The sequence below is a fragment of the Pleurodeles waltl genome, chromosome 11 (assembly GCF_031143425.1).
Source record: "Pleurodeles waltl isolate 20211129_DDA chromosome 11, aPleWal1.hap1.20221129, whole genome shotgun sequence".
NCBI classification, from domain to species: Eukaryota; Metazoa; Chordata; class Amphibia; order Caudata; family Salamandridae; genus Pleurodeles; species Pleurodeles waltl.
Genome location: NC_090450.1, coordinates 489,870,962 through 489,896,514, shown reverse-complemented (window position 1 = coordinate 489,896,514; position 25,553 = coordinate 489,870,962). Strand labels below are relative to the sequence as shown.

General features: G+C 41.3%; 1 protein-coding gene across 2 annotated transcripts in view; it reads left to right on the top strand.

The window, feature by feature from the left end:
* Nucleotides 1-25,553, top strand: part of ADAM9 (ADAM metallopeptidase domain 9) — a 463,250-nt gene that overhangs the window by 362,629 nt on the left and 75,068 nt on the right. For both annotated transcript variants that reach the window (XM_069213868.1, XM_069213867.1), the window contains exons 17-19: nt 4,107-4,187; nt 17,526-17,631; nt 23,641-23,782. In XM_069213868.1, the coding sequence (XP_069069969.1) occupies nt 4,107-4,187; nt 17,526-17,631; nt 23,641-23,782 (329 nt within the window). The remainder of the gene's footprint in view (nt 1-4,106; nt 4,188-17,525; nt 17,632-23,640; nt 23,783-25,553) is intronic.

Below are 25,553 nucleotides of genomic sequence, written 5' to 3'. Positions count from 1 at the left end.
TTATTTTTTTACCTGGTGCCATGTATTACTTGAGGATGATTGTGGGCTGTGGCCAAAATGTTTTACCAAACAGACCAGAAAAAATGACCTATCATTGGCTGCCGAAGAATCACCAGGAGGTGGACTTTTCTTTTGTTTGGGACGGGTCCTTCCCCTTTGGACCTGTTCCATTACTGGAACCTGCAAATACAGGGAGTGCAGAATTATTAGGCAAGTTGTATTTTTGAGGATTAATTTTATTATTGAACAACAACCATGTTCTCAATGAACCCAAAAAACTCATTAATATCAAAGCTGAATATTTTTGGAAGTAGTTTTTAGTTTGTTTTTAGTTTTAGCTATGTTAGGGGGATATCTGTGTGTGCAGGTGACTATTACTGTGCATAATTATTAGGCAACTTAACAAAAAAAAATATATACCCATTTCAATTATTTATTATTACCAGTGAAACCAATATAACATCTCAACATTCACAAATATACATTTCTGACATTCAAAAACAAAACAAAAACAAATCAGTGACCAATATAGCCACCTTTCTTTGCAAAGACACTCAAAAGCCTGCCATCCATGGATTCTGTCAGTGTTTTGATCTGTTCACCATCAACATTGCGTGCAGCAGCAACCACAGCCTCCCAGACACTGTTCAGAGAGGTGTACTGTTTTTCCTCCTTGTAAATCTCACATTTGATGATGGACCACAGGTTCTCAATGGGGTTCAGATCAGGTGAACAAGGAGGCCATGTCATTAGATTTCCTTCTTTTATACCCTTTCTTGCCAGCCACGCTGTGGAGTACTTGGACGCGTGTGATGGAGCATTGTCCTGCATGAAAACTATGTTTTTCTTGAAGGATGCAGACTTCTTCCTGTACCACTGCTTGAAGAAGGTGTCTTCCAGGAACTGGCAGTAGGACTGGGAGTTGAGCTTGACTCCATCCTCAACCCGAAAAGGCCCCACAAGCTCATCTTTGATGATACCAGCCCAAACCAGTACTCCACCTCCACCTTGCTGGCGTCTGAGTCGGACTGGAGCTCTCTGCCCTTTACCAATCCAGCCACGGGCCCATCCATCTGGCCCATCAAGACTCACTCTCATTTCATCAGTCCATAAAACCTTAGAAAAATCAGTCTTGAGATATTTCTTGGCCCAGTCTTGACGTTTCAGCTTGTGTGTCTTGTTCAGTGGTGGTCGTCTTTCAGCCTTTCTTACCTTGGCCATGTCTCTGAGTATTGCACACCTTGTGCTTTTGGGCACTCCAGTGATGTTGCAGCTCTGAAATATGGCCAAACTGGTGGCAAGTGGCATCGTGGCAGCTGCACGCTTGACTTTTCTCAGTTCATGGGCAGTTATTTTGCGCCTTGGTTTTTCCACACGCTTCTTGCGACCCTGTTGACTATTTTGAATGAAACGCTTGATTGTTCGATGATCACGCTTCAGAAGCTTTGCAATTTTAAGAGTGCTGCATCCCTCTGCAAGATATCTCACTATTTTTGACTTTTCTGAGCCTGTCAAGTCCTTCTTTTGACCCATTTTGCCAAAGGAAAGGAAGTTGCCTAATAATTATGCACACCTGATATAGGGTGTTGATGTCATTAGACCACACCCCTTCTCATTACAGAGATGCACATCACCTAATATGCTTAATTGGTAGTAGGCTTTCGAGCCTATACAGCTTGGAGTAAGACAACATGCATAAAGAGGATGATGTGGTCAAAATACTCATTTGCCTAATAATTCTGCACTCCCTGTATACCCACTGTCCATTTGTGGACCCCACAGCTCCTGTACAACATCAGAGGAAGGTGGGGAAATTGACCCTGCACTCCAGATGGAGTACTTTGAACTAGGGATCTAACTTCATCTGCTCTCATATCACAATAACACCTACACCCTTGAACTTGTACTCATCAAATCAAACATTGGGACTCTCTTGAAATTAGGAAAACCTACTATGAGAGACTTGCATATGTTATCACAGTTAGCCTGCACTTATAAGAGCATTTTAAGCCTGCACTTATAAGAGCATTTTAAGCCTGATGCATATTTTCCATTTGGTTTCAGTCAGAGAACCCTGTGCCACGGGCATATTCCTTTGTGTGGTGTTTCATTTTGGAATACTAAAGTACTTCTCTTTTATTAAAGATGAGCACTGGATTGGACTTTCATTATTGCATGCTACCTTGTAGCTGTTGCAGTCCAAATGTTTACACCCGCACTGCCTACTTGAGAAGCCATAAGAATGCTAGCCTGGGGGTCAATGTGTACTTGACATTCAGTGTACAGTGACTTAGTAGATCAGGCCCCAGGTCACCAGTGGTAAAAGGCTCAACCACCACTGTTGTGGCCCAGTAACCAAGATTGCCCTGTGGCTCCTGAATTACATCTGACATGTGACCACACAAAATGTGTCACACATACGCCTTAATTTTGTTGTAAATGATTTATGTACTGTGCTAAAAAAAAAAAAAAAGTTGAATATAAAACCACTCCAAACACTTGTGTATTTACAGTTACTTTGAAGTTGTATTCATTATGTTTGGAAAACCTGTGTGTGTTGTATGTGAGTTTAAGCATAAGGTAGAATGAAAGATACAAATAACCTAGGGCACAGCAATGTTCATCAGTCCTGCAGAACTGTGCATAAAAAGCACCGACACAGTAACCACATGTGGGTGACTCTCATCCAGCAGTGTGTATACAGGGCCCACTCCCTGCTTTCAAAATGGGCTACATTCTGTGTACCAATAGGCTTTTCACATCTTGTACTAATTGTAATTTATCCAGCATGTGAAATTTTAGTATCTGCTCTAATACATCATTCGCTTGTGTCAGTATTCTTGTATATCTGGCATCCCCTTGCTTAATGAAAAAAAGGGTTTGGGCTTTCAACATTGCGGATATGCTGGACCTCTTGTTATGTTCTATACAAAAAGACGAGGGTGCTAGTATTGGTGTATAGGTTTAAACTGCAGGAGCTTATGTCTACCTACTATTTAATAACATCTGTTCTGTTTACTTGCAACAAAACTCCAAAGTAAAATCCAGGTTGATTCCGCTATAGCTTCTGCCAGTCTTTTTCTAGCATTATCACTATGTCCCAGCGTTAAATTCACTGTCATAGTTTATATATGTGTTACATATCTGTGATTTATTTTAGCTTTGTATAGTTTGTGACAATGAGGACAGTTCTTAAGGTTCCTCGATGAATAAGTGTTGGTGACCTGTATCGTAGGTCTCAGTTTATAATAGATAAACTTATACAGATAGGAAGTCCTTAAATTACTCGGGTGGAAAATATTTATAATATTGAACCATATTGCGAAATTTCTGTTTTACAGGTCTTTGGTTTTTTTTTTAAACCATTTTTTTCCTTGTTAGAGGTAGTTTAGGATTAGCTTGCAGTGAACTCTTTCTGGAGTAAAACCACGAATATCCGAGAATAGTCTAATGCCTGAGAGCACTGCTCCAAGAAATCCAATTCAGGACAGCATGCAGTTTTGACGGGTAGTCATCAAGATTATTTCTTTCAGGCCTTTGTTTTGAAAGTCCTCCTTTTCATTTCTATTTTGTAACCATTTCACATTAGTAAATAAAATAGGGTGGATTTAAAAGTAGTAAAGACAAAATCTAATGTAATTGGGTAAATGTTTGCGCTTAGCTCTCACTCAAAAAAGCAACCAACACACCTTTCGCAGCCGATTTGGGCAAGTAAAGTTGTTGTTCTGCTTGTTGTCAGTTGAATGGGAACTGAAATGTGCAGGAAAACAGTACAGGACAGGGAGTGTGGCAAGGCTAGGAATGTGTCTTTGGTCGCACTACATATGTTTTTATTGGCATAACTTAACTGTATCATTTACAGAGTGTTAGCATTTCCACATAAATATAAATGATGTTTTAGGATAGGAGTACATATGCTGCTGTAAAAGAGAGTGACGTTGTATTTGTCAAACATAACCTTACAGTAGTAGCGAAAGGAATATTCCGTAGAGGTCTAGTCCCATTTATTGAATGGGTTTTTATAAGAAATACGCATGGTATTACATATTTTAAGTTGAACCACAGCCCTCCAGAGTTTAATTATTCATTTGTTTTATAATTTACAGATTTGTAGAGAGTACCAGTGTATAAGTGCTTCAGTCCTGAAGTATGACTGTGATGTGCAGACAAAATGCAACGGTCATGGGGTAAGCAATGTAAAAAGTATCTTGTACAGAAATAATATTTTGAATGAAATGTTTCCATATGTTGACACCGCCGTTCATCGTAACATAAAATCCTGGAATGAAGGGCATTTTATAAAAAACGAAATGTTGCTTCATATAATGACCTCTAGAAGAATGTGACTCCAGCTATAACCTGGCAGCACACTTTTATGTTTTTTTATTTCTTATTCTCAACTCTAATACTGAGACCTGCAATTAGCACCATTGTTCCCGAGTCTTTCTACGATGAAGTGTCTGCAGGATAAAGTATCAGTTCAAAGAACATGCTACAATAGTGCTTTTCTGATGGAGAATGTTTTACTACAGATTCCTCATTGCATTGAACCATTACCTCTTTTTATGATGGTTATGTCGTTTGATAATAGCACTCAAACTAACTCTTTTTTTCCAGGCCTCCAAAGAACAGGGATATTAGGTGAAAGTATGAATTGCTAAGACTGTGTTTCACCCAACAGTGCCATTGCACAAACGTTTCCTTAGGTGGTTGCCAACCACTTCCTCCTCTAGTGCCACCAAAGTCCACCACTGACACTACCCATTTGTGCTCCTTTCACGACAAACCGCCTGATTTGCAAGTGAGCTAACCTTTCTCTGGGTGGCTTCTGAATCATTCTCCCCAAGAGAAAATTGTTGAAAACGTTGCACCAAATATTGCATTCTACAGTACACTTTTAATCTAAATATGCTAAAAAGTCATAGGCTTTCGAAGCACAATCAAGAAATATTAAGGTGTACCCTGCCGATGAATGCTGCTGATTTTCCCATTCTAAGATAAATGTAAGAAAATTGTTGCAAAAGATGCTTTTTGCATCACAGCTTTCCCAGAGAAACATTCTGATGGATTTGTCTTTCTCTAGATTTCTCTCTTTATGAATACACAAAAACTCCCCTTAAGTAGAAATCCTTATCTTCAATTATATAGTCCGTCTCCTGGGAACTTTTGGAGCTCCAATGCCAGCTCTGGCTCTTGGGGTCTTTTTTATTGTCAGAGCTGATTCGGATGCTGAAAAAGATTAAGTTGGAATTCCCAACTCCATCAGTCAACCCTGGTTAGGTAAAGGCCTTCAACTAGGCCAGGCGTGACATCTCCAGGACACCACCCGTATTTTATGCACCACTCACCAAGGGAGAGTTTGATAGGTTTGTCGATTCCAGTGATTCTGTCCCAACTCTGCACCTCAACAGGCTCTGGCCCTGGTGCTGCTTCCACTGAAGCCTATGCCCTCTAGGGTGTCGACCTCTGAGTGCTTGGTGCTTATCATGTCCCTGCCCTCAGAGCCAATTTCTATGCCGTCTCAGCCACCTCAGTTAATGGACGCTATCCAAGTGACAAGGATAAAGTTTGTCCCTGTTTCGATAATGAACCTGTGTGAGAATACCATCTGAGAGCTCAAGGATTTTTCTGTATGTAGGCCCTCCTTTAGGTCTGAATGGAGTGCTCTAGTCATGCCAGACAAAGATTGTGCCCATATTGATGATAATGACCCAGAAGCAGATAATCTCCTCCCCTCCTATAACACAGATTCTGACTTTTACCCTGGACTTCAAAAGATGAATGTGGTCAGGATAGGTTTTAAGAGGAGATATCTTTACCCCTCTGGACCACTTGAGAATGTTTAATTGTTCACTTTAGAGAAGAGGCAGAATAATTGGAATTGGCCCTTTCCACCACTGAGGCCAAAGTTTTTAGTTTTTGATTGAAATCTTGTAACTTTCCTTGTCAACATCATAGCCTCTACTACCTTTTAACAAGGGCTTTTCAAGCTACCTTGAACAAGCCCTTTACTGCAATCTACAGACATATTACTCCATGGCATCCTAAAGCATGCATCTTAAAATTTATGTTTGTTTATCTCTTCCTCCGCCAGAGTCTTGTAGTACAAGCCTTTTCCTCTATGCCGTCAAAATGTTTTTCCTACGAGCATTGCAGACCGAGATTCTAAGACAGCTAGCCCTATGGGGCAAAGGGTATTCAGAATGTGCAGGAGAATCCAGCTCAATTAATCCCGATCTCCTTGGATTGTGCAACAGTGATTTGGTATGCCAATCTGTTAGAATCCGGCACTCAGCCTCCTATTCCACTCCTGCACATAGCTGATCTGCTTTTGCACCATGGGGGGGAGAGTTCTTCATCCCAATCCCATAATGTAGTGGCTACTCTTGTGAAACAGCATCAGTGCAAACTAGAAACCTTCTGATTGCAGCCTGAAGATCATTTTGGCTTCCATGAAACCCGACAGAATTCCATTTAAGCGGATCACTGGAAGAAGTTTGTTCACTGGTGTGAGTCGGAAGGTCTGAATCCTTCTCAGTCATGTGTTTTTGATGTTTTATGATATTTACTATCTCTAGCACAGTAGGAAATAGCAGTGGCTTCCGTAGAAGACTAATGGATTGCTCCATCTGCATTCATCTGTCTCACTCACCCACCTCAGCCACCTCTGCTAAAGTCGCCAAGTGGCACCTTTTCTGAAAGGTTTACTTTACTTGTTTACCCAAGCTCCATTTATTGTTTTTCAGTGGAATGTGAATCTTTTATCAACTTTCCATATTGTATCGCTTTGCACAGTTCAACTTTTAACTTTGAAGACCAAATTGTTGGTGGGAAGTGAATTCAGCCTAGAGGCCAGTGAGCTTCCGACTCTGAGTGCCCACCACTTACGGTTCTCTCCCCACAGATAAACAACTCTTTGCATCTGTTTATCTTTATTACTAAACATTCTTTCTGCCTTTCACATGGACCTGCATATCACCCTTACATTCTTCTTCTCTTTGCAAAAAAAGAAGGTATGATTACAAACCCTGGACCCCAAGTCTGTGGTGTCTTACATTGACTATCCACAATAGAACGAAGTGGATGACCAGCTCTTTGTGGGATTTACATGTGCCAAGTGCAAAAAGTGCGAAGTGGAGCCCATTATACATTGCGAAGGGCACCATTATACATTGACCAATGCTTTGTATTAAAATCTACTACAGTGGTCAAGAAACACCCCCGGGCTGACATTCATGCCTTCTCCACCAGGGTCATGTCTGCTCTCATGAGAGAGAGGTAGTCAGGTGGTTGACATCTGCAAGATGACCACTTGGTCATCCTTGCACACGTCTGCAAAGCATTCCTACATTCCAGATATCGATACGCAAATATTTTGCAAAGACTGTGTTACATGAATTTATTATTTAATCCGGTTTACTTAATCCCACCTCCCAAAAGGTATTGCTTCAGGACAAATTTATGTAAGGATTCTGCAGGATATAGGCCCTCATTACGACCCTGGTGGTATAGAACTGCCAGGGCCGCGGCACGCGGGAGCACCGCCGACAGGCTGGCGGTGCCCCGCAGGGCATTCTGACCGCGGCGGTAACGCCGCGGTCAGAACAGGAAAACTGGCGGTCTCCCGCCAGTTTCCCGTGGCCCGTTTGAATCCTCCAAGGCGGCGCAGCTTGCTGCGCCGCCGAGGGGATTCTGACAAGCCATACCGCCATCCTGTTCCTGGCGGTTCGGCTGCCAGGAACAGGATGGCGGTATGGCTTGTCGTGGGGCCCCTGCAGTGCCCATGCCAATGGCATGGGCACTGCAGGGGCCCCCGTAAGAGGGCCCCACTTTGTATTTCACTGTCTGCATTGCAGACAGTGAAATACGCGACGGGTGCCACTGCACCCGTCGCACCTTCCCACTCCGCCGGCTCGATTCCGAGCCGGCATCCTCGTGGGAAGGTTGTTTCCCGCTGGGCTGGCGGGCGAACTTAAGGCGGCCGCCCGCCCGCCCGCCCGCCCGCCCAGCGGGAAACTCAGAATGCCGGCCGCGGTCTTCAGACCGCGGTGCGGTATTCCTGCGGCGCAACTTTGGCGGGCGGCCTCCGCCGCCCGTCAAAGTTGTAATGAGGGCCATAGTATTGACGCCGAGGAACAATGTACTTAATTTTGGTAATGACATTTTCTGGTGGTTACTAGATTGTCCTGCAGATTTGTCACCGCCCTCCTGCCTCTCATCAGATGTTAATGCTGTTACTACATAAGATTCCAAGGTATGCAAAATTATGTTATGCTGTATTATGCCTTCGTTGATGCTCCTTCCTTTCCTCTTTGAAAGCCTTGATAAGGCATGGTAAAAGTTCCCTGAACTAACACTAGTTCACTGTTCGGCGTGTTACATACTTTGAAGTTGTCACATCCTGGCTGAAGCCACATGGCCACTTTAGAGTGTTTGTGTGGGGCAAAATGTTTCCAGGTCCAGTCTGGCACCTGGAGGGTATTCATTAACTGAGAGATCTGATGCAAGATCGAATATCTATTAAAAAAAATGGATGCTGAAGAAATGTCATTTTTTTCTTTCTTTCCTTTTGTAAGGTAAAGAATGAGAACAGACGCAGCCCTCACATTTTCCCTCCTCTCCCTTGCAATCATTTTTAAATGGGCACCAGAGTACTATCAGCATATGCAGGACATGATAAAGGTTTATTTCTTACACTGAGAAATTGTTATGCCTAATATAAAAAAACATTATGGGACAATTGTTCATCTACCATATAGCTCTTAGTGATATGGCCATACTCCCTCAGATTTGTTGCTTGTTTCAGAGGCTGCCAATATTCAATGATGGATAATAATTAAATATTTAGATAAAGCACCGTGTAGGCTGATTGGAACAACTCTAACCAGGCATACAGCTTGAGTGTCATTAGTTAAAAAATAAAATAAAAAAAAAATGAATAATGGTGACCCTGAAATGTTCAGATCAGTGTGCCCTGTAAATGTTTGTGGAACGAAACCATAAACAAGGTAATGGTTGAGTGCATATAAAATCAAACATGTTGGACCACCGATTTAACTCTAGGCAGGAATGAACTCTGTGCCTCGTTATGGGGCCTATTTTTTGCAAGTATTAATACAATAATGAATGTGTTCAGTGAGCAAAAGGCTGTGAAGAGATTACCATTCCAAAACAAATATTGTCATTTCAAAGGGATCCTTTTATTTAGAACATTTTCCTTTAGGGCTCAATTGTTTTATCTTGATCCTGAATCATCCAAAACATAAAGTGCATCTCCCCAACTCACACCCCTTTTCTGCACTCCACTCCTTCCAACAAACTGCCCCAGTGATCATGAGTCTTCCATCAGATATAAGCAAAGCACAATTGGGTCTTTTAAAGCATTATCTTGAGATCCATAAGCAGGATGGAGATTTCTCCAGGAAAGAAAGAGATGCACCTTCCAGAATGCTTTGTTATGGAAGCTGTTTCACATTTCTTCTCTTTGAGTCCCTCCTGTACTTTGTGTTACTTTTATTCATCAGGGACATGTAAGTTCATTAACTTTGTGAGTAAAGCACTGTAGCACTAATGCTCAGGTTGTATCAAAGCCTTTCTAGTCTTATGCAGGAGCATGTGTTGTACCTTAGGGATTTCATATTCTGTGCAAATAGCTACCCGAGTCAACCAGTTCCCTTCTCTGAAGTGCAACCTTTGTACTACCCAGTTTTTAGTCCATTCAGTAGATTTTTGTGATTTGCCACTTGAGGCCAATTTGGGTTCCCTCCTATTGTGTACCTTATTATCGATTATCCTCATTACTTCATTTTAAAATGGCATTACTTTTAAAGCCAACCTGTGAATAGGAAGAAGACATTCTCTGGGCCCATATCTGTTCCAGCATTAATCTGCATTCATGACATGTAGTCTGGCCATTTGGTAGAACTATCTGTTGAGGATATTTACGTGTGCTCCCTCCCTGGGTATGTGTTACATAATGTTCCATATGAAATCATTGATTAGATGCTGTAGAATATAGGATTATTTCATCCTTTGACAATCCTCTGGATTATTAGGAAAATCCAAGATGTGGTTTGACAAACTGGAACTGAATCATTTTGTATCCTTGTCTCGAATTTAAAAAGCTTAACGCTCTACCAACTGGTGTCCTGTATAGGCAATTAGCTCGCTAAGCTGATTGATTATACTGGACACTAGTTGATCGACATTCACTTCTTCTGGACATCTCCAAGTGACCTTAAAGCACCCTGAAGTGACCATTACTTCATTAAATTCTGTCTTGACTTCCCCTTGTTCCCATTGACCACATTATCCTCAAAGATCAAGATCCCCATAAGGCCATGAAAGAAACTTGAGCTCCCTTCAGTCTCCACTTGCTGCTCCCATTACTTAGATGGCACTACAGCAGTTCCAGCTCTGGCTATCTACCACAGTTGAAAATCGGATCTCACTCATAACCTCCTTGTGTTCATAACAATGACTGAAAGCCAGCAGGCTGACTTGTGGGACAAAATCATTGAAAAGTTAAAAAAATGAATCTTGTTAAAAACAGCGGATGAAAACTACCTGCAAGAATACGTTTAAACTCCAACACCTCTGCAATATACAGAACTGTGAATAGTCTGCATTACTCGCTCTGCATGCAGAAGCCCATTCAATGAGTAGTTCTCAATAATTGCTGAGTCTCTGAAACATGGATAACCTTTTCTTGGCACCATCAATTCAAAGGGAATCAGGCACTCACTTAAGACCGCCACACTGGTAGTGGCAGTCGTACTGCCGCCAAAGTGGTGGTCTGACCTCCACATTACAACTGTGACGAAAGCGCCATGGTCGGACCGCCGGCACCTCCACTTTTATGCCGGCGACGGCCTGGCGGTGCTAGCAGTCTTAATCCGCCAGGGCAGCACTACAAGCAGCACTACCCTGGGGATTACGACTCCCGTGTCTGCCAGCTTGTGCATGGCGGTTCCACCGCCATGCAAAGGCTGGCTGAGACGGAGTGCTAGGGGCCCCATGGGTGCCCCTGCACTTGTCATGGGCACTGCAGGTGATGCCATGGACAGCCCCATTGCGCTTTTCACTGCCTGATTACAGGGTGTCACACCCAATGCACTGTAACATTGCCTCCGGCTCTATTATGATCCAGCGTCAATGTTGTGTTGAGTTTTCCACTGGGCCAGCGGAAAACTCATAACAGGGCCAGCTGGCAGAAAACCGGAGTTGCGGTCTTCTGTCCCAAAGAGTTTGGCGGACGGACTCATAATGAGGCCCTCAGTGTTTCTTTGAGGCACCACTTTATCTCCAAAGCCAAGAACCAAGAAAACTACCTCAAGTGATGGCTCTGAGAGCAACTAACAAATGACTGTCTCCAGCCAGCAAAAAAGGCTGCTCTCCTTCAACTTCCTTTCTTCCAGTCAGTTCACTGATCTCATCAGGCTTTGTGGCACTGCAAACTTTGCAGCATGTATTTACCCTCAAGATACATAAACAGATGCTCCTTACTACCCCAGCTGCCATTCCAACTAGAGCCTTCATCTTTCACTCCTTGGCATCTAGAATTTTCCAATCTCAAGACCTTGGATCCTCCTACATGAAATCCACATTAAGTTCATTGCAAAATCAAGGCCGCAGCTTCAATTTTTGTTCTTTTTTCTTAATAAACTGATTTTTTTTTTTTTTTTTTTTTTTAAGCATAGAACAACTCACAACATGTCCGCTAGCTCATTAACACTAGGGCATAAGTACAACCCCAATCCCCATCTGAATATATCCATCATGGTAGTCCACGATACTCCAGCCATTTCCCCCATATCTTTGCATGTTTTTAGGGCATCCCTTGGCATCATATATGGCCTTTTCTTGCATGGACCTTTTATCCTTTTTCTTAAGTTACTTTTGCCTCTCTATTCAGTGTCCCACAGGGTTCCACCATTGCTCCAATCAAGTGTAGCTCAGCTTTCCTCAAGACCGCATTAAGTCCTTCAATTTAAATATTTGGATGACGCATGGGCCTTCCTAAAGCTTGGAAACCTATTAGACCTGATTATGTTACCACTGGACAATGCCCGCAACTTATGAACCCCTGGTTCCTAATTAACCACCTTAGGCTTCTCTCATCAAAACTGAAATATGTGCATATGAAGACTGTACTAAATATCATAATTCTACTATCTAGCTTCAGCGACTGGTTCATTTTCCAATTTCTTCAACAGAAGTGAGAAATTTGGGAGTGACCTTAAACTTTACCACACCTCCAATATATATAGTTATTTTAAACATTCCTTAAGCATACTCTTCCCCTAGAGGATATCCCAGCATTGAGGGATCGAAGAAGGACTGAACAGAAGTCCTCAATATCAAAATTAGTGATTATCAAGTGGAAATAAAAAAATAAATTGAGTTGGAAAAAAGACCAAATTGATATGAAATAGACTCAAGGAGAAAACGTAAGGCATTCCAGTGTTTTGTGGCCATATAGGAAAATGACCCATTATCTTTGTGAGCTAGAGTATTGAGACAACCCTTGAGCAGGAAAGCTTTGATGGATTGCAATGTTGTATTTGGAGTACATGGGGATTAGTCTGTCCTGTAGATAAGAAGAACCTGTTTTGTGAAGTGCATACTTAGAGTTTTTAAAGAGGGTATGTTTAGAGTTTGGAAGCAATTATAAAATGCCAATATGGTTAGAGACGTTGAAGGTTGAAAATAAGATAAGCTGCAGAGTTTTGAACTAATTGAAAAGTTCTTAAAATTAGGTTTGATGCTCTTAAGAGAAGGTAATTGCAGTAATCTAGCAGAAGTCATATTGGAGTTTGGACTCCTTATTGAAGAAGATTCATCAAAAAAATGGGGAGAAATGTTCTGTGTATTTTGATAATGAAGAAGCAAACTGACGTAACTTTATTTTCATGATTCTTGGAAGAAAGGAGTTAAAAAGAGCACCAAGATTTTGGGCTGAAGTGGTACAAATAAGTGATGGGTCCCCTTCATAACTCTAGTTGTTCAGATCTTTATTAAGGATAAGTACTTTGGTCTGCTCCCCATTCTGTTTTCAGGTCGATGCCTACCAGGCTTGGCAGCTGCCTGGTCGGCTAACAACATCTTGGGGACTTTTGGAAAGCTTCCCTGGAAATGCATTCCACCTGTTGTTTACCATTGGCTTTCTGGTTTGTAACTCACATGCGCTTGCTTTCTATTTGCTGATTCTGTTTGTTTTAGGCTATCCAGCTTGAGTTGGTCCCTTCCTTTGCTCAAACCCTATTTACTGTACTCGCCCACCAGTGCTCAATTTCTGTAAACAAGCCTTTGATTCTTGTTCTTACTTTGTCACATTTGCTGTGCATTCAAAGACAGAGGTCAAGTGTCAGGCTCTCTCTTCCAGTGTGCTTGGTGTTTACTGTTGGTTCTCTGACTTCAAAGTGAGCGGATTTATATGACAATTAGGCTGGCTCCAGGGAGTGCTTTAGGAAGGTTGTATGATTTTTTTTTTCTAGCGCACAACAACATTTAAGAGTCAGCAAATTAATTGTGCAGATATTTCAGAATTTAAAAAGCCCGGATGAAGCACATTTTTGGTAATTCGGAAGTGTGGTGAAAATAAATATTTTAATATGATCAAAACATATCAATACACCAGGTGATGACATTTCCACACATTATCATTTGTGCACTTTATACTTTTATCAGTGAAACAATATGTCTATTGAAGATATGTTGTCTGTAATGGAAGTGTGCTACAAGACCATGCATATTCCACTCCTTGCTACTCCACTTTACTCTGCACCACTCCAAGCCACTGCAATCTGCTCAGCACCACTCCACTTTACACCAGGCCACTGCACTTAACTCCATGCCATTATATGCCACTTCACTCTATGCCTCTCTACTCTGCACCACTCTAGGCAAATGCATTCTAAGCTACTCTACACCAGTGCACTGTTTGCCACTGCACTCTTCACCACTCAACTCTACTCTGCACAACTCCACTCTGTCAATCCACTCTATGCCACTCTGCAACACTTCACACTATGCCACTGCACTCTGTGCCATACACTATATGCCATTATACTCTACACCAGTGCGCTGTACACTGCACCACTTCGTTCTACGTCCCTGCACTCTATTCCAATTCAATGTACACCACTCGACTATGCTATGCACAGCTGCACTCTGCCACTGATTTCTAGACCACTTTACGCTATTACTCTGTGCCACTGTTTTCTATGCCACAACACTATACTCTACACCACTGCACTTCGCTGTCCTCTGCACCACTGCACTCTGCGCCACTTCACTCTACTCGGAAACAATCTACTCTACACCTCTGCACCCTACACCTCTGCACTCTGCATCGCTCTACAGTGCAACACTGTAGTCTATGCTGTTTTCTCTATGCCCCTCTGCTGTACGCCACTACACTCTACGCCACTCTGCACCACTGAACTCTACATCACTCTACTCTGCACTGCTGCACTTTAGGCCTCTGCACTCTAACCCATTCTATTCTACACCACTCTAGTCTGCATCACTCTATGACACTACACTCTATGCAAATCTACTTCGTACCACTCTATGCCACTGCACTCTATGCAACTCTGTTCTGCACCACTCTACGCCACTGCACTCTATGCTACTGTATTCTGCACCACTGCACTCTAGCCACTGTATTCCACACCACTGCACTCTGTCACCCTACTGTGCACCACTCCACGCCACTGCACTCTACTATGTACTAGTCTAATCTATACCACTGCATTATGATGCTGCATTGTACACCACTGCACTCTACATCCCTATACTCTACAACACTCTATACCAATGCACTCTACACCAGTCCACTCCACACCACTGCACTCTACTCCACACCACTGTACGCTGCTCTATTCTGCACTACTACACTCTACACCACGGCACTCAGCTCTGCACCACTCTTCTCTGCTCACTCTATGCCACTACTCTGCACCAATGTATTCTGCCACTCTACACCACTGCACTCTACGACACTCTGCTCTGTTACACTGCACGCTACATCTCTCTATTCTGTACTACTGCATTCTTTGCCAATGTAGTCCACACCCCTGCACTCTGTGCCATTCTACTGTCACTCCACTCTATGCCACTTCACTCTGCATCACTCCACTCTAATAAACAAAACTCTATATCACTCCATTACACTCCACGCTTTGCCATTTTATTCTCCGCACCACTCTCCTCTTTGCCTCTATAATTTTTAGCCATTCTGAACAGCAGCCACTATGGTATACAGCATGGCTAAAACACTTTGGCAAAGCCAATAGCTCTGGCATAGACTTAGAGGTTTTGCCAGTGCTTGTTGATCGTTAGCATTCATCCTGATGGATACTGCAAACTTGCAGTCCTGGAATTTAAGGAGTGTCTCCGCAAGGTTGATTTTTAAAGTGAGGGTTAACAGAGTATTGACTGCATATGCCATGAAAGAAAACCCACAATAATGAAATAAGAAGGCTCAAGGGAGCATGTATAGATTGAAGAGGGCTCAGAGCTGGACCAGTGTGAAACACAAGTAATTTGAAGGAACAGTGAGCAAAATATAGAAAGTTGGGCAGCTTGGGAATGACCGGTAGAAAGGAATTAAATTGTGCAAGGGCTGTGTCTCGAATGTCCGAGTATTTCATGTGTGTCTGTTTCAAAAGCTGCAATAAAGTTGAGGAGGATCAAAAGCTCTTTCCTTCATTTATTCAGGGAAAGACAAAGGTGATCTGTAAAGGCAAGAAGAGTGGTTTCAGTTGTTCCTTATGGCTTAAACTGTCCTGAGCGTGATCAAGGATGGTGTTGCTTTCGGTGAAGTGTGAAAGTTGTTTGTTAACCCTTATTCTGCCACATTACCATAAAAGGGAATTAGTCAAAAAGGCTGAACATTAGTAAGGATTAAAGAGTATGTGTCTTTCTTAAAGACAAGAGTGTTTAATGTATTTTTCCATTTACTAGGAAGAATTCTGATGTTGAAAGGGACGTTGATGATGTTAGATAGTTCAGCACTAACGAAAGTCGGTACATTATTAAAATGATAGCATTGCAGAGATCCAAGGAGGATGCTGATTTGATTGTCTTAAGTTCTTCAATAATAGAAGAATTAGAATCTAAAGTAAAGGCTGAAAATAGAGGGTTGCTTGAGAGTAATGGATGACTGGGTAGATGACACAGTCTGTGATAACAAAGCAAGAAAGTTTTCAGTCTTTTCTCAAAAAAAATATGGAGCAGTTACAACAAAGTTTTATGGAGAGTGATTATTTCTTACAGGCTTAGGAGTTACAAAATTATTTGATTGTTTGGAAAAGTTCTTTTGAAGACTATGTAGCCTGTCTAATGAAAATTTATTTTGCAACGGCTTTACAGATTTTGAAATCAAGGAACTATTTCTGTTTATCTGCATCGAGATATTTATTACTTCATTAAATTTCATATTTTTTGCCCTCTTCGTTTAGACGATTTAGATGTTTTAGACATTCTAAACTTATGATTAGATGATCGAAAACAGACCATACTATAAGAGGTTACTGATTCACTAGAAGCACCTGGCCTTAAACTTATAGTATGAGAATCCCACTCATATAACTGGTCACATTCTTAATCCTGTTGTTACTATTTAAGAGTCTTCTGTAACATCTTCTATACTATCTCCTTGACTGACCATAAAGTAGTTCCGTTTAACATAAAATGGAGATCTCCTCTTCCCATAAGTCAGCACAACTCCCACTCAAGCTGCATTGCTTCTAACTTTGCATCTTATTAACTTGATCTAAAAGAATAACAATCTTTATTTGTTCTTAAGTTATGTCATGTATGAGTGTGTGAATTAGTTTATTGAGGAAGGACAAGTGGGTTGTTTTTCTAATAAAGAATGATGTCTGATATTATGTTTTCTCAATATTTTTCTCAATAATTGTATCTTTTTAAAATTAAAATAGGTATAACAATACATTTTTGTGTGTGTGTGTGCGTATACGTGTATATATATATATATATATATATATATATATATATATGTGTGTGTGTGTGTGTGTTAATTATTTTTCTGACTATAAATCATTTTGATGAGATTCAAAGTTAGAGGTAATCTAGATTGATCTGGAGTTGTCTGTCCAGTTTCTTATACCTACCCTTTCTGCTGAATCCAAAAGAACTATAAGGGTTCCCCATGTTGAAGTTTGATAGGTTAAAATCACTGCCTCAACTCTTTTGCAGGCCTTTCCAACCTATTCCCCTTCCTTATGAGTGAAAACTGATGCTAAGCTCTAGCAGAACAATTCGATAAGTTGCTGACCTGCCCATTAGACAAGCTCCTTCAGTTGCCTGGTACGCTGAGGAACTAGCAGAGGATAAAAAGGCATTGCAAACACATTAACGTTTGTGGGATATCTAAATGGCATATTTCTGTTTTTTTATGGTGTTTTACAAATTCACATACTGCTTTATAAAACATCTTAAGGCATGCAGATTTATTTTAAACCCAGTATAAACACATATGTTTTAATGCTTTGTAGGTGTGCAACAGTAACAAAAACTGTCACTGTGACAGCGGCTGGGCATTTCCGAATTGTGATAGAAGTGGCTATGGTGGAAGCGTAGACAGCGGACCGACCTACAATGGCAAGTAACCATATGCTTAAAGAAAGAAAGAGTGGGACATGACTTGCATGACGGTGGTATCCAAAGATTATTAAAATACCACACCTGCCCTTATCACCATACATTTTTAAAGTCACATCTTACCCAATCCATTGAATCAAGGGTCATTGATGAATTTATTGTGCCTATGAATGTGCCTCTTCTCCAGGACAGAACTAACAAATCTATAAAACAACCAAAGTGAGCACTGTTGAATAACAGTACTGCACATCCCAAGTTGCAACACTCAAACATGAAAAATCGAGGAAAGGCAATCAAACATTTTATGAGTATGTGAAATATTATAGTCAAACCAAACAGCCATACATCGGGATTCTAACTCACAAGATAAAATGAGTAGTATGAGAAATATTAAAGTATAGTTTTATTTCCTAAAGTGATAATCACAAAGCAGAGCTGTTCAGCGTTACGTGATATGGTCAGTAATCTTAGGTACTGTCCCAATATGAAATCAGTCATTTTCAGTACTTGAAAGCAGCACACCAGACTGGAGTCATCAAAATCCTGCATGAAAAGTGGTAATGTAACAACACAGTTATCCTTGCTCTCAGCTGTGCTTTTCCACATTTATACATTGAACCGATGATGATAACCTGTATCATCTGACAATCCAGTAGAGCACAAAGCAAGCCAAGGTCTGCTAATTCCTAGACAGCGCACAGGAGCCAGTACATGATCACAAAACACCGGTGAATATAAGTTAGTGGTTTGTGTAAAATTAGCTCTGTATGGATCCAAAGTAGAGGTCTGGCTCTCATTGGTCTAGAAAACAATATTTTACAATTCACCAGCCTGCAAGCCTTCAGACCAGCCCCAGTTTAAATGATTAAAAACACTGGGCCTAATGTTTGATTTAAAGCTAAACGTATTATCCAGAATAACACAGTGGTCATGATCATCCTGGTAATGGGAGCGAGCAGTACTTAAAAATTCTTTCATCATCCAGATTGTCGCAAAATAGTTTAGATGGGCCACCCAAATTACTTATAAACAGACCATGATGAGTACATATCAAGATTTCACACTGTCATAACATAAAGAAGTACATAAATCATTGTGTTACTAGCTTGTCTTTTGCAAATGATGAAATACAGGATAAAGTTAAATTAGCTTTGTACTATGCGCAGAGTCTTCTGTGATAGGGGGCCAAGGTTACCTATGGTCATTGTCTCAACAGCACACATACAATAATACCCTACAAAGGCTTCTACAGATGGAATACAGGCTTTACAAAACCCTCAGCCACTGCAATAAAGGTGCCTTGACATGCCAGCCATCCTATTACCCCAACTGTACCCCAAACCACACAACACCTGTCGGGGAGTTCTAGAAGGGTTTCTTCCCGCCTGGAAGAGTAGCACCTCTGACCAGTGAGTGTTGGATATTATCCAACATGGTGAGAGGCTGTAGCACCTTTTCACAACTCAAAACATTCTACCGCGAAGACACAAACTTTCATAACTATACCTACAGTTACGTAAGAAAGATGATCAAGCACTTCTCTCAAAGGGTACAATAGAATCAGTGCAATCACACCAGCCTGACACATGGTTGTACTCTCTCTACTTCCTTATTTCCAGAAAAGATGGGTCCCTAAGACTTATCTTGGACATCAGACCCTTTAACAGATGCATTCACTCAGTGCACTTTTACATGGTGACCTTACAAGATGTCATCCCATTGTCAACACAATGCAACTTCTTGGCTGCATTGTATCTCAGAGACACCGACTTTCACGTTCTCATTCTCCAGATGCTTCACAGATATCTTTGGTTTGTCAGAAAAAGACAGCGCTTTCAATTCAAGGTGCTTCTTTTGGGGTAATAACCGCCCGAGGGTGTTTACCAAATGTCTTGCAGTAGTAGCAGCCCACCTACGCAGACAGAATATACATGTCTTCCCCTACTTGAACTGTTGGCTCATCAAAAGCTTAACCCACATAATCTTTCCAGCACACGCAATTCACTATAGATGTACTTCATCAGCTGGGTTTCAACATCAACGTAGTGAAATCCCAACTCCAGCCCCTTCAAATACACCCATACTAAGGAGCCTTCCTCAACTCATGACTGGGGATAGCTTATTCAAATACTGCTGATCCAGTCCTTTCAGACACTTATTCCACTGTTCCAGCCTCATCAACAGCTAACCATAAGAATAGTCATACGCCTCCTAGGAATGATGGCCTCACGCATAGCCATGGTGCCCCATGCTCGACTCAACATGCGTCTGCTTCAGGGGTGCCTAGCATCCCAATGCTCTAAAGCAGAGGGTCAGTGGGAAGATGTAGCATTGGTCAGCCACCAAGCTTGCTGCTCTCTGCAGTGGTGGAGTTCCAACAATCTTCTAAAGGGCCGTCCTTTCCTTTTTCCAGTTCGCAGAGAACCATAAGAACAGATGCCTCCAAGACATATGGGAAGTGAACTCACAAGATCTTGACTGTCCAGGGCCATCGGTCATCCAGACAGAGCCATTTCCATATCAATCACCTGGAGTTGCTAGCTGTTTATCTAGCATTCAAAACCTTTCTCCCACATTCATTGGCAAGGTAGTCGTGATAAAAACAGACAACGTGACTGGCATGTACTGCCTTTGGAAGCAGGGAGGCACCTGATCCCTCAGTTTTCTCTCCTAGCCCAAACAATTTGTAAATGGGATCTCCAATGCAATATTCACCTGTTAGCACAATATCTCCAGGAGTGGGCACCAACTTTGTGGATTGCTTCAGCAAGAGATGCCCACAAGTCCACTAGTGGGACCTCAACCCCCAGGTTCTCCACACATGCTTCCAGGATTGGGGTCATCCGCAAATAAACCTGTTTGTCACAGCGGAAAATGCAAAATGCCCAAACTTTGCCTCCGGGTTTCCACACCCTCTGTCGAAGGACAACACAATATGGATGACCTGGTCAAGGATATTTGCTTGTGCTTTTCTACCTCTCCCCCTGCTTCTATTTGTGTTTCGCAAACTTAGGTGGCTATCCCTGATGCTCATCCTGGTGGCTCCCACATGGGCAGGACAATCATGATTCAACCACCCTTCTAGAGCTCTCAGCAGTTCCTCTCAAGATACTACTGAACAGATAAGACCTTCTCACACACAATCACAGAAACATCAGACACCCAGATCCCAGAGCTTTGAATCTTGCCATCTGGTTCTTGAGGTCCTAGAGTTGGTTATTTAAATCTCCTTCAGCCATGTATGGACATTCTTAGAGAAGCATGCAGGCCCACTACTCATGCCTGCTATGCCTCTAAATAAAAAAGATACGTTCACTATTGCAACTCTAAAAACATTGGCCTGTTAGCTGTAGTGGCTCAAGGTAATGTTTGTTGTCTAATCTATTTTATCTATCTATCTATCTATCTATCTATCTATCTATCTATCTATCTATCTATCTATCTATCTATCTATCTATACATCAGGGATAGCCTTTACATCATTAAGGCTGCACATGGCAGTTGATGCTGCATACCTTTAAAAAAGACAACACTCTTCCATTTTCAAAATTCCAGTTGTTCAAGCCTTCTTAGAATGGCTAAAAAGAGTAATTCCACTGCGGGTGCTACCTGCTCCCACATAGAACCTTTATATTGTACTAACAGGACTAATGGGCCCTTTTTTTTAAAGCCCTTACGCTGTTGTCCCCTCCAGTTCCTATCCTGGAAAGTTTGATTCTTCATTGCCATCACATCACTCAGACAAGTCCCTGAGCTTCAGGCCTTAATCCTGGACGCACCTTTCTTCCACATCTATAGAGATAGAGTGATACTACAGATCAATCCTAAATTTCTACCAAAGGTGGTCCCTCTATTTCACCTTAATCAATCTATTGAGTTACCAGTCTTTTTCCCCCAACCCGATTCAGCTACATATATTAGATGTTATAAGAGCCCTTATTTACTACATTGACAGAAGCAAGACATTCAGAAAGATGCAACAACAAGTTGTTGCTTTTTCAACACCACACAAGGATACACCATATCCAAAGCAGGTTGGATCATTAAATGTTTAGAAATGAACTATGCTAAGGCAAAAGAACTCTACCTATTCCACATAGAGCCCACTCCACTTGCACAAAAGTAGCGTCAATGGCCTGTCAAGGTAATATACCAATAGCTGACATATGCAAGGCATGGTCTATACCACATATATTCACAAAGCATCACTGTGTAGACATGATTGCTTGCCAACAAGCCAATGTGGGCCAAGTAGTTCTGTGAACACTATTTCAAACAGCTGTAACTCCCACAGGTTAGCCATCGCTTATAAGAAAAGGACTGCTTTACAGCCTCTGAAAGCATGTGTATCTACAGCCACACGTAGCTCGAACTGAAAATTTTACTTACCCAGTAAGCATTTGTTCATGGAATATGCTACTCTACATTCACATGCGCCCATATTCCTACCTTGACACCTGTGCGTGCATGTTACAGACAACCTTATTAATTATCATACATTTTTTTGCCATTGACATCTCACTGTACTACACTCTGCTCCTCATTACTACTTCATCCGCCTTGTGGCAAAACAATCTAACAATGGAGCTGACGACCAGGCACATTACCAGTAAGAGAAGTCACCACCATACTATGTGAACTCAAAAGACTTCCAAGACCAACCCTAGGTGATGGGATTATGCTAAGCATGTAAATCTACAGTACTACATGCCACAAACAAATGCGTAGTGGGTAAGTAACATTTTCCTTCTGGAAAGGGGGAGAGAGCATTGTGTGCTTCCCTTGTTAAAAAAAGAAAAAGAAAAAAAAGCAGAGGTGGAGGCTTGGCCGTTACTGCAGCCTAAGTCTTACGCGATTTATCTATGTAGAACTTCCACATTTTAAAATCGGTCTGGTTCTCCCAACACTGAAAAAACAGATGTAAAAAGCCCATCCACTTGGAATAAAGGTGATTGGAATGAGGTAATTCTGCTTGATCGGATTGTTAATGAGGGCCCAATAAATGACGTGTCCCAGTAATTGAGTAGAAGTGTAAGGCAGTGTATTCAAATGTGCTTAGATGGCAGCAGACTATGTTGTACAGGTAAACAAGTAGCTTTGGAGCCAACAGTGGTCAGGCAAAATAGTTTGGAGACTAAACACCAAATTTAGAAACTAGACTAGTGTTACCAGGTAATTTGTAGTGTCAAATTTGAGTTTAGTTAAACATATGTTGGCATGCGGAAGCAGACAGTCAGTAGAACAATAATCTGAAGACAGGAAAGTAGTCTAGCCTTGTATAATCAGACAACGCAAATGCGAGAAAGAAAGCCAATAGCAACCAGGTAAACATTATGCTCCTTAGAGTTCTGGTAGTCACAGCTTGGATGGTAAGTCCGGATTTAGGTAAGCAGATAAGTGTTCATTCAGTCCAGAATTAGGTAAATATGTGTTGCAGTACGGCTAACATGATGTTTGTAGCATGTAAATAATGCAGCAATGGATTCATAGTCTGGCAAACCCTTTCTGTGGTTGGTTTCCAGACCTGAGTAATGATCTCCAAATTATTGTGTGGGTTTCCATTGTGTTGTATAGTTTTTGCTGTCATGGTTCAGGTTTCACTACAAAGATAGTCTGGTTGTGACTTTACCCCTCTATATTTGCCAACACTGCCACCGTACTATAAGCAAAGAAGGCTAGTATCTTGAGAGCTTAGTTATGATGTAAGATACGATCCTCTATCCCAGTAGTAACAGTCATCACCTCCCAGTGGTGAATAACAGTTTACCTTGCAGGGAACCACACAGGTTTAAGGGTTGAGCCTGAAATCTCTCATGTAAGTGTCATCAGCATTAGTTAGTCTTTGCCACAGTCTCTCCGTATGATGCTGTCTCACACGATAGTAAGATGTTTTTCTTCATGCAGGCTTTGATTTTGTTTCCAGTTTTAGTACAAACAACATTGGCCCATTCTTTAAAAAATGTAAGTAATCTTAAAAAGCTTGTTTCTTATTTGTCTTTCTCTCTTCAGACAAGGACACATCATTGCGAGATGGACTTCTGGTATTCTTCTTCCTCATTGTTCCTCTTATTCTACTTGGAGTATTTGTATTTTTTAAGAGAAATGAATTAAAAAGAAGATTTTGTGGAAAGAAAAGATCACAATCCTATGGGTAAATATGAACATAAAAATAAATGTATTTGCTTTGATTCTTAAGACTTCTAAATAAATTGACACATAAGAGAATTCAATTTCAGGTCACATTTTACTTTTAGGAAACTTGTAATGTACACTATTCTGGTTCATAAAGAGGCCATACAGGTCTAAAGAAAATCTAAATTCTTGATTAATTACTCAAAGCAAACATAGATCAGAATAGTAGAGGATCATGTACACAACCTGCTGATTTGCTATTGTTTCTAATGATCTTGTACTTCACTTGAAGCAGTAGGAACGCTTGTGTCTTTTAGTTTATGGACAACCAGTGTTGCGGAGTGAATAATGATTTAATATATAGCACATTTTTCTGAATTGTAAAAATTGCGATCAGTGATAAATGTTTACTGAGTTCCCCAGTACTTATAAAACGAACACAAATTTATCACAACTGCATTTACACAGAGTTGTATAATGAGGTTCTTAAAAAATATGAAATACAAACTAGGCAGCATGGCCAAAACCACAGATGTAGGCTGATTGATTCAACTTGAAATCTGCTGTAAATTCGAAACATTTGGGGCAAAAATACAAATGTCTTAATATTGTGCATAGCCAGGAGGAGAGGACCACCACTTTGGCTGTGAGAATGATGTAAGCGGACTAGAAACAGGATTTCTCAAGGAGGCAAAGCAGTTGGTGGAGCGAGAATATGGTTTAATGCCAGGAGGATGAGGCTGTGGAATGCATGGTAAGGACGAGACACCCCTTAATGCTAGTTATGGGACAGGAGGGTGGAATATTGCACTGCAGGTAGTTTTAAGCAGGCTTTTTAGCAAAATACAGCACAAACCTACTGCAGAATTGTTTGCGCGAAGGGTCAACAAGACCAGAGAATCACCAGAGATAAGGGTCAGTGAGGGCAACACTATCAGTGGAGGCTTGCAACGCATTATGCATGCTGTCTTGAGCTTAATGCATAAAGTGCAGCCCCAATTTTCTTAAATAGAAAATGTAAGAACTGATGGATTGGTGCAGACATGAGACAGCACAGAGGATACTGCCTGGGGCATGAGGGTCTGCCTCTGCAGTCGTAAGCATGGGAATAACTTTCAGTAGCTATTTGGGAGACTAGAATCATAGCTCATATGTTTATGCAGGCATGCTCACAGCAGAAGTATGGTTGAAATACATACACAAGGGAGATTGGTTGCAAAGATATTGGGCCAAAAAAGAGTGGCCGTTAGCATTTGAGTGGTGCATGATGAAGAACAGTCACTAAGTTAAAGACATTATTGTGCTCTGATAGGGCAAGACAAGATGAAGCAAGTTCTCAGCACATCAAAACCATTCATATTCAAATTTTAGTAATATAGCTTTAATAGTAAATGTGAGTTGACCTGCTGAAGACACAACAACTGACCATTTTGCTTGTAATAAAGATCTGCATGTTTCACTTGAAAGTCATTTGCAGAAAATGTCAGTGGAGGTTTGTTTCTTAGTCATGAAGTCCACAATATGTCAGCAAAAGGGGAGACCAGTGTCAGGAAATGAAGACTGAACAAGAATGCATGTAACCCAGGAGAAACAAAAACGTATTCTAGAAATGAGAGCTGTGCATGTAGGACATAGATCCTAGTACAACAGAGTTAGTTTTTTATAGTTTTTCAGATAACAACAATGGTGATATTATTAAAACATGTAATGGTGGATACAAATATATTGAGGGTAACACCTCCATGTGTACCATCAAATTGATGCACAGGGCCTTAGTATCAAATCCACCA